At 34.1% G+C, this 10,373-nt stretch overlaps 1 protein-coding gene across 7 annotated transcripts; it reads left to right on the forward strand.

Moving 5' to 3' along the window:
- Positions 1–1,394: 1,394 nt before the first annotated feature.
- On the forward strand, positions 1,395–7,325 carry LOC133697883 (hydroxyproline O-galactosyltransferase GALT3). 7 transcript variants are annotated; one of them, XR_009842950.1, is made up of 10 exons: positions 1,395–1,541; positions 1,635–1,789; positions 1,916–1,993; positions 2,697–3,565; positions 4,826–5,058; positions 5,167–5,445; positions 5,830–5,958; positions 6,041–6,236; positions 6,337–6,444; positions 6,841–6,980. XR_009842950.1 is itself a non-coding variant. In XM_062120702.1 (10 exons), exons 4-10 carry the CDS (start codon positions 2,755–2,757, stop codon positions 7,045–7,047), a joined length of 1,944 nt encoding a protein of 647 aa, XP_061976686.1. In that variant the 5' UTR covers positions 1,395–1,541; positions 1,635–1,806; positions 1,916–1,993; positions 2,697–2,754; the 3' UTR covers positions 7,048–7,325. The 7 variants fall into 7 exon arrangements, 6 of the variants coding, with proteins under 6 accessions (XP_061976686.1, XP_061976683.1, XP_061976687.1 ...); XM_062120702.1 differs by having other exon boundaries at positions 1,635–1,806; positions 6,041–6,217; positions 6,841–7,325; XM_062120699.1 differs by having other exon boundaries at positions 6,041–6,217; positions 6,841–7,325.
- The last annotated feature ends 3,048 nt before the right edge of the window (positions 7,326–10,373 follow it).

Consider the following 10,373-nt stretch of genomic DNA (forward strand, 5'->3'; position numbering starts at 1 on the left):
AATTTTAAAAAAACTAATCGGTTTGGTTTTGATTTTATAAGCTTGAAACTGAAAAAATTCAACCGAACTGAATCCAAACCGAAAAAAACTGAGTCAAACTAAAAAACCGAACCAAACCGGCTTTTATCCAAAAAACTAAACCAAAACCGATCAGTTTAAACCGATTTCGGTTTTTTTAAAATTTAATTTCATTACTTTTTTTTTAATAAAAACCAAATCAAACAGCTCTTCACTTTTCCAAGATTGAATTCGTGGAAATATAATGCGTAAATTGTTGTGAATACGTTTATGGTTAGATAAATAAGGTAGAGTCTACGAAAGTCTTGATGCATTAAATGCCTGGGATAATAAAATTATCATAGTATGATCAACTTCAGTTTTTATGAATGATTTTATTATAGTTTTTAAATTCGGTTTGGTGGCCGGTCCGATCCAAAGCCTGAGTTTCGGGTTTTGATCGGGTCATCGGGTCGGTCAGGTTAATCTCTATTTTTTAAAAAATTCAAAATGGCATCGTTTTAGTTAGAAAAACAAAAACAAAAGTCAACGAGTTTTGACCGTGTTTTGCCGGGTCATAGCTTTTTCTATTTTTTTATCAACCCGGCCCAGTTCTAGCCCCGGATCAGCCGAGTCCCAGGTAAACTCGTCGAGCCGGGCCGGATTTCAAAACTATAAATTTTACGAATCCAGATATTAAGCTTGAAAAATGATGTTTTTGGTGTTTTAATTATTTTTTCAAATGATTTTGGATTTTAATTACTTTTAATACTTAGATTTGAATTCGTGTTTATTAAGTCGTTTTTAAATTTTATATGAATAATTGATGTGCTATTTTTTTTTCCATGGAATTGTTGAATCACAAAATTTTCATAAGAAATCAGGCTATTCTGTTTATTTCTTTATAGTTTCGTATTGTAACCTTGAGACCTGAGAATTATAGTTTTATTTGAAGTTGTTTCCATAGGTTATGATATTGTCTGGTAGGTAATAACTACCACCTATCAAACCGCATCATTGTTTTCTGCCTAGTGTCTAAATCTGTTCAAGGCATAAACGGAATAAACTGCATCTTATTAAAATAAAATAAAAAAACTGATCCAGGGAGTTAATTCACTGTACACATAGACAAGAACAGTGAATTTTTTTTTTCTCTTCCCATTAAGCTTGATTTCATGAGGATAAATAGTCATTATCGTAATTAATTGGAGACAATAAAACCTTTTAATTTTTTATTTACATAATATAATAATTAGAATACCTTTAAAATCAAAATAAATCTAGCTGAGATACATGGGTTTATTCATCTTTTTTTTAAACTTCGGACCAATGGCTGATTCGTCTTTTTCTTATGTTTTTTTTTATAATCATGTCAAATCAACGGCATTCTTCTTAAAACCCGTGGCTTGGAAGCCCAAATGTCCACCAAAATATCTGCGAGTCCATCAGGGAGTTTTCTTTTTAATGAAGTTCATCAAGACTTCAGACTTCAGATCAGACAAGAAGGAATCTTTCTATAATGATATGCTACAGTGAAGCTCAAGGTAGGAAATATAGCGAACACTCTAGTAATTACGTGGCACTAGTTTTATCAGTGCCGGATCATGTCTTCTTAAATCTTAATGTCCCATTTTCAGACAACCGCAGAAACGACGCCGGATTTATGTAGAGACAGCGGTTGCTGATTCTAACCAGCAGCAATGGTGACCCTTTAGTTCCCTGAAAATGAAGTTTCAACATCGAAGATCAGCACTAGCAGCAAGCTCAAAAACCCATTCTAGAAAGAATAGAAGTAAGTCCAGTTTGCTTGTAACTGTTTGTTGAACAGCTTCAGTTTTCTTCTTCTCTGCTCTCTTTGCATTTATGTTTGTAGATATGCGAAGATTTGGTCATTTGAGTTTGGTGCTTTGCATTGTAGGTTTCGTTTAGTGACTTAATCGTTTCCAAGATCAACATAGTAGCAAGCTAAAAAAAAGCCTGTTTTAGCATTTAACAAGTTAAGTTTCCTCTTCTTGCCGTTGTCTCTCTTTGCATTACCTGTATTTGAGGTTGTTGCTTTGTTTTGTATGTTTCTCGAGTCACTTAAATAATTTCATGTTTCTGCTGCTTGATTGATTCATTTGAAAGATACTTGCATTTGTACTTTATTTACTGGTAGATGTTTATAAAAGCTTTGAACTTTTGTTCTTAATTTCTCCTTTTAAGTTACAAAAATGGATGAAATAATATGATAGGTAATGATGGTATGTGATTTGGTACAGGAGGTGATTAAGATTGTGCTTTGATATGTGAAGATGAAGATGATCTATTAATTTATTAGTGCTAGAACTTGGTAGTTGTGCTTTGCTACATTGGCATAGTTCCTGCGAATAAAGATGAAAAGAATGGAAAACAGAATTATGGGTGTGTTCCTAGAATATGATACATGAAAAGCTCAGCTTGCCTTTTCAAATTGGCTCTAGCAAGCTTGCTTGAGTCCGGTCTTTTCATTTGCTTGGATTTTATCGAGATTTGTGCCATTTATTTTATTTCTTCTGCCGTGCTTTCTCTGATTTAAATCAGCTATTTTTTGACCGGTAATGTTGAAAACTCTCTCAAATCTATCATCATTGGTTGGTTTGGACAGAGTAAAAATTATAACAGAATAAGTTCAAATTGAAGGCGAAAATTCAAGAATGAGGCTACATTCTTATTTGCAGGTTTTATTGCTTATGACAGTGCTACATAGATGAGTCTGATTATTTGGGATGTGCAAGAATGAAATCATTGAAAATAGCTTTGTCTATGTTCAAAATGAAGAAATGGTCCGGAGGGGTTGTGATTATAGCTCTTGCAATAATTCTGGTTTTCAGTTATAGCCTTATGGGAACTCGGACACAAAAAAAGCAGTCATCATATGATTTTTTCCGAAATCATCCAGCTGGTGATTCTCATTTGAAGGACAACCATCCTGCTAAATCTCCTCAATTGGAACTGAAGAAAGCAACAAAATCATCCAAGAAGCCACATTATATAAATGTTGAAGGGCTTAGTGATTTGTATGCTCAAAACAATATTTCCAAGGATGAATCAAATGCCTTGGTTGTTTGGTTTCAGATGCGTTTGCTGCTGTCAAGGTCTGATGCTTTGCCTGAAACAAATCAGGGGATTAGAGAGGCTTCGATAGCATGGAAGGACTTATTGTCCAAAATCAAGGAAAACAAGGCTGCCCAGCTCTCCAATATTAACAAAACAGAGGATAAGAACTGTCCATACTCTGTAAGCACAATTGATTTGACAACATCAAGTGGTGAAACAATTCTTGATATCCCTTGTGGTCTAGCTGAAGATTCTTCCATTTCAGTACTTGGCATTCCAGATGGGCACAGCAGAAGCTTTCAGATTGAACTTCTAGGGTCTCAACTTCCAGTGGAGTCAAACCCTCCTATTATCTTGCAGTACAATGTGAGCCTACCAGGAGACAATATGACAGAGGAGCCATTTGTTGTGCAGAATACATGGACTAAAGAACATGGCTGGGGAAAAGAAGAAAGATGTCCTAGTCATAGATCTGTTAACATCCCAAAAGGTATAAATCATTTTGATTCTTTCTTGTTTGTGACAATGCATTATCTGGAGTCCATACCTGCAGTTGTTCTAGAATTAATGCAACTCCCATGTTTTAACATTGTATTGTTTAAACATTCCATAATTAAATGCTAGACGTAAACATTAATAAAACTCGTTGTCCGTGCAGCCATTGGACTCGTGGCACTTGGTAATCTTTTGTGTTATTTTTGTTTTTTTTAATCTTGTGAATACATTAGTTAAATTAACTAATGATGTTTCGGTTTACAATGTTTTCTTGGTAGGTACCATCAATAAAATAGTGTTGGTATAATTTAGTTAAGAAAGTACCTCGAATGGAAATAGATATGATCTCAAATTGGAATATCCATATTGCTTTGGTCAGGAGTCCTTTCATGTGACAGCAATTATAGAAGAGAATTATGGTACACGTGCTGGTATTGTAGAAGGATGCTGCTTCAGTTTTAATTTCTTCTTGGGCTTTGCTTCATTTCCCTCCACAGATTAGGCTGTTTTATTTATCAAATAGTCTATCATACAACACTGGATCTGGGAAATTTGCGCCTGCTTTGTTTTGATTTCCTTGACGAAACTCATCCTTGATTTGAACTGTTATAATACTATGATCATGTCTTATATTTTGGATACCATCATTTTATGACAAGCTTTAGATGCCATAGAGCTGGTGCTTGGTAACATTTAAAAAGAATTTTTCATAATCTTCCATTGGATTGCATTTAAACTAGCATAGGATTATAGCACCACTGTTTTAGGGAAAAATATCATGTCAAGTACTCTGCTGCCGTAACTGTAAACAAATGTATCTGCTCTCTGTCTTGAACATATTTCAAATTTTGTCTGGTTTTTGTAATGGACTGGAACTCACTTGCCACATTGAACTTAAAATTACTCCAGGATTACCCACCACTCCTTATTCCTAACTTAAATGAAGCCATATGTACTCATTGACAATCATCATTAAAATTACTATGATTCAAGTGATTTAGGAAAATAGAAGCAATATATGAAAATACAAATAAAATTCATATCAACTTTAATATGATATATCAATTAGTACAGATGGCTTTATTTAAGTGGATGGAATATGGAATGGTGGATACTTCTAGAGTATTGGAGTATTTTCCATTCCCCCACCTTTTTACATGGAAAAGAAGTTTGAATTTAGATTCTTGAAATAGCAACATTATCTAAAGATTCTTGAAATAGCAACGGTAATCTAACCTATTAGTTAATATGACAGTTGATGGACTTGTGCTTTGCAATGAAAAAGTTGCCAGAAGCACCATGGAAGAAAATGGAAATGCCAGCTCTGTTGGTGATGTATCAGCCAATGTTTCCCAAGGAATTGCCCATGAAAGAGCTAATTTCCCATTTGTTGAAGGAAATGCTTTCACTGCTACATTATGGGTTGGTTTGGAGGGATTCCATATGACAGTAAATGGAAGGCATGAAACATCTTTTGTGTACAGGGAGGTAAGGTATGGTGTTATAAACAGTTAAAAAAATTGGAATGATAACTTGTTGATATTATATCAGCTTCATAGTAGCGAGCATCCCATTGGATTCACTCTCTATGTGCAGAAACTTGAACCATGGTTAGTGAGCGGGGTCAAAGTGACTGGTGGTGTGGACATTTTATCTGCCTTGGCAAGAGGGTTGCCTGTACCTGAAGATAATGACTTAGTGGTGGATGTTGAGCACCTGAAAGCTCCACCGGTAACAAGAAAGAGACTTGTAATGTTGATTGGGATTTTCTCCACTGGAAATAATTTTGAGCGTCGCATGGCACTGAGGAGGTCTTGGATGCAATATGAGGCTGCACGCTCAGGGGATGTAGCTGTGCGATTTTTCATTGGCCTGGTAAGTGATGAGTTGTAGTCCATGGCAAACTTCACGCGCGCGCGCGCGCACACACACACAAAGACAATCTCCATATTCTTCTAACTTCCGATGTGCTATATTTTCTGCAATTTAGATTACATTTTAGCTGTATGTGCAATGTATTGGTTAATGTTTCTTAATAGTTGAAATGCATTAATGAATGCTACTTCCTGAGACTGCCAATCTTATGTGGCTCATGCTACGTGAGCCTTTTTTCTGATAAATATTGGGTAAAATAATTTACAACCATTTAGCATCTTTGATAATTAATTTGGTTTTATGCAAATCATGCCTAAGATGTGCAACATGGTTGCATTCAGAAAAATTATTTGATAAATAATTTGGTATTTTTCATACCTGCAGCACAAGAACAGTCAAGTCAATCTTGAGCTGTGGAAAGAAGCCCTGGTATATGGAGATATCCAATTGATGCCTTTCGTCGATTATTACAGCCTGATAAGTTTGAAAACAATTGCAATCTGCATTATGGGAGTATGTAATGATTTGTACTTAAACCACTTTCTCAGTCTCCTTTACCTGTTTTGTTACTCATTTATCTTTGCTGAATATGCAGACCAAAATTCTCCCTGCTAAATACATAATGAAAACAGATGACGATGCTTTTGTTAGGATTGATCAAGTACTCACAAGCCTCAAGGAAAAGCCATCAAATGGTCTCTTGTATGGTCGCGTATCCCTTGATTCATCGCCTCACAGGGATAGAGACAGCAAATGGTATATCAGCAACGAGGCAAGCACCCCAATTCCTGGTTGAGTTGCATATTGATTATATTTGTTCTGCTGCATTCTGATTCACCTCTTACCCGGATAGTTTTTTTATTTTATTTTGATGAATGTCATTTTTTGCAGGAATGGCCGCATGATGCATATCCACCATGGGCTCATGGCCCCGGTTACATTATATCACGGGACATTGCAAAGTTCATTGTCCGAGGCCACCAGGAAAGAGATCTTAAGGTAAATTTCTCTTAAAAACTGAGAAATGCTGTTGCAATATTCATTAGGTGTTAGGATCTGCTTTGAGTGGTCTTGCTTTTCTCCTCTGCTTGGTAAGCCACCCGTCACTTATTTTTATCATTTAAATGCAAGCATGAAAATGTGGAAAGGTTTTCCTTAACATCTAGGGGACCGCAAAAAAAGCTAATGAAGAATTCAAGAAACAAGATCACGTTTTTCGGTTTCCAAGTCGAAGAATACTAAAACACCTTCTATGTTATTATGATTGTACATCTTTCATCTCTCTCTGTCCTTGGAGTTGATGCATTTATTTCAAGCATGAGAAAAGAACAATGGAGCTACATCATCTGTTGGTTCTTCTTGCTTTCTCTTAATTTCCTTTCTGCTTTTTGTCAGCTTTTTAAACTAGAAGATGTTGCGATGGGCATATGGATTGAGCAATTCAAGAACAGTGGTCAAGAAGTGCATTACATGACCGATGACAGGTTTTATAATGCTGGATGTGAAACAGATTATATTCTTGCCCATTATCAAAGCCCAAGGTTAGTATTATGTCTTTGGGAGAAGTTGCAGAAGGAGCACCAGCCAGCGTGCTGCGAGTAGACATCAAACCTTGTCGCAGAAGCTCTGCTCTGTCAAGGTCAAGCCAAAAAGCCTTTTGGAGAGTGTTTTTGCCCTGCGGTTGCCCCAAATTTTGAGTACTTTTTTACAACAAAGATTGGAAAGGATTCCGATGGTTTTTTATTCTGATTTACACTGCCTTTTCAGTTGATTTTTTTTTTTGTTCTCTCTCTCACCTCGTTCATTTGTTTCTTTGTTTGTCATGTTCCACTGTATTTGTAATTGCTGATTGAAATAGAATTATTTTTAGATTTTGAAAAGCTTCTTGGTCCAAAATCGCAAAGCCGAGCATCACACAAAATGGAAGTTGCTGGCGGGAAGAGAGCGGGAGCGTTAATAATACAGCCCTCGCAGTTTCACTGTGGAATAGTAAAATATCATATGCACTTCTCAAACAAAATTCTTTAGCTGGCTATTGGTGGTAAAAATATTTTTTATATATGATTTATTTGTTAATTTTATATTAATTATCGGTTTTTTTATATTTTAAATGTATAGTATAATGACTTAAATATTTTTAAAATTAAGAAGATAAAATTGTGTCCCATGATTTTTTTATTCATTTAATGCTTTGGTTGCATGGAAAATGATGAGATTGACATTAAAAGAAAAAAAAAATTTAACTTGATTCGTGATTTTTTTATATTTATTTTTTATAAAATAATTTTGGTATTCTGATCTATAGCACTTGTTTTTAAAATTATCTTTACTTAACTTCAGTTTTTAGGTTATTTTATAAAAGTTTATTTTTTAAATTTTTTTATCATTTGATATTAGTTTATTATGTATTTAGTTTTATAATTTTTTTTTACGTGGAGTTATCATATCGAGGTTTTTTTTTAGTTTTTTAAAAATGATTTTTTTTTTCAGTTTGCTCTTCAATGTTTGTTTTTTTGGTAATTAAACTTTAAATTTCTTTTATTTTTCTTTATAAGTTAATCATGACCTTGTTATTAAATAATATCTTCAAGATATGTTAAGAAATTTAGAGGATATTTTTTTATAATATTAGCAAGTGTTTAATTTTTTTTATTAATCATTGGCTTTTTTTTCAATAATACTATTAAATAAATTAAGATTATTCAATTAATGAACTAAATCTTAAATTTTTTTCTCCTTTAAAAACACTATTATCACTGGATATTATTTTATATTTTAAAAAAATTTAACCCGAAATCCGCTGCAGTTTGAACCACCAATAGTTACCATGAAAGGGGCCACGCACGTTTTCCACTTCTTGGACATGTCATGAGATACAAGGAGAGAGAAACTTCCAGCGTGACCTACCTCAGCCATCTGCATGAGCAAAGCAAGAGCGAAATCTGATTGGAAGGTAAAGAGCTGTTCACATGCGACTCTCATCTCGACACGTGTAGATAAAACTTGGACATGGAAACTTCGCGCCAATCACTTTCTAAGCTTTCCCAGGAATTAGAGAACCAACCATGCAGAACAAATCATGAAGATGGCTTTAATAAGATGATGGGTGAACATGACACGGACAGGGAAGAGAGTGTTGGAAGGATGCATGGCTTCTCTTCTGCCACGTGTAGTGTAAGATATACAAAGCCTACAAGTTTCTAGAAGCATCATTAATCAACCACTCATCACTCTTTGGTCCGATAGAAAACGAAACCCACCAACTGTTGAGCTCCAAAATTCCATGACTGTCGTTTACAATGACAGAAGGGTTGGTAAGTTTCTTGGGTAATTTACCGGCTCGGGAGTCAACATCTTGATCTCTTAGCATATGGGTATCCACGTGTGCATATTAGAAAAAGGTCAAAATCTTGAGAAATAGATGATGAGTTACTTGTCAGCTAAGCAAAATTATTCTTTTACCCGCCATATATTAGAGAGAGAGAGAGAGAGAGAGAGAGAAAAGACTGAAGAAAGACAACTTGTGAGTTAAGCTAATCTGATCAGTAATTTAAAAAAAAAAAAATTAATTGAAATCGTGATTAGTATTGGCCATCACCCCGTGGGTGGGATCTGACGGCAGCCACTAAAAATGGGCACCGTCAATTAAAAAATTCCTCCAGGCACGCAGCTGCGGTGTGACAAAAATGGCATTAACACATCGGTTGCTTAGTTATCTGTCCTAATGAGAGTGACCCCATATTAATCATTTCATTATTTTTTATAAAAAAGAAATCCAATTTTGAAACATCAAACATTAATGCAAGATAAGCTATAGCCAATTTTTAAAATTTGATATAATAAAACTTACTCTTTGCTTTGTATATGGATATTTGACAGGTCATCATTGTTGTTTTTCCATTCTTCTTTTAAATTTAAATGCAGAAATAACTTATAAAACTCGAAATAAAAAGAATGTAACCTTGCAATTTGATAACATGGAAATGTTTGGTATTAATATAGTTGTGGTTATTCATTGTTTAGAAATATATTAAAATAATATTTTTTTATTTTTAAAATTTATTTTTGACATTAACATATTAAAATAATTAAAAAACATGAAAAAATTTAAAATATATATTTTAAAAAAAACTCACCAAACCGACATATAAAAACAAAAACATGATTTTTTTATAAGAAGGTTTAAGAAAAAGCATGTGTGTTTACATAATGGGAGCAATGGGGCCGTGTTTGGTTTCTAAATTCTAATCATCAATTTCACCACTAAACATTTCTATTGACCGTTGAGTTGTATAAAATTAATTAAGCAATGGGTTACGCGTAGGCTAGGTCGCATTTGGATCACATCTTTAAGTGGTTAGGGTTAATTTGCATATAATAATAATCACAAATGAGAAGTCTTAATTTTTAGTGCTCGATGACTAGGACAGGACACGATACGATCCATCGAACGACAAGGATTTTGGACTTCTAATTAGGAGGTTCATTGATGTAAAAAAACAATCCTCTTGACGTCAGAAAGAAAGAAATACATTGTTTTTTTTTCGTAGATGCATGGACATTCCAAACATGCAGGATATTGATTTATGACGCATGCAGATCATTTTGCCATGGGCATGTTGAATGAATATGAAAACAAGACATCTTTTTACAACCAATTTGACTATTTATAGATATCATTCCTTTCGAGTGGCAAGAAATTATTATCTATGAAAAAAATATTGCACGTTGATTATATCAATCATTTCCTCTTGAATTAACCTTCCAATCTACCAAGACCGTGTAAGATTCAATCCAATCCACCTATAATCTTATAAAAGCATCAATAACTTGATATATACAAGAAGGAGTTAAAGAAATAGTGATTTGCGAGGAAGGATGAAGTCTCTTCTTCTTTTAGTTTATAGTTAATAATAATAATAATAATA

The sequence above is a fragment of the Populus nigra genome, chromosome 6 (genome assembly GCF_951802175.1).
Source record: "Populus nigra chromosome 6, ddPopNigr1.1, whole genome shotgun sequence".
Classification (NCBI taxonomy): domain Eukaryota; kingdom Viridiplantae; phylum Streptophyta; class Magnoliopsida; order Malpighiales; family Salicaceae; genus Populus; species Populus nigra.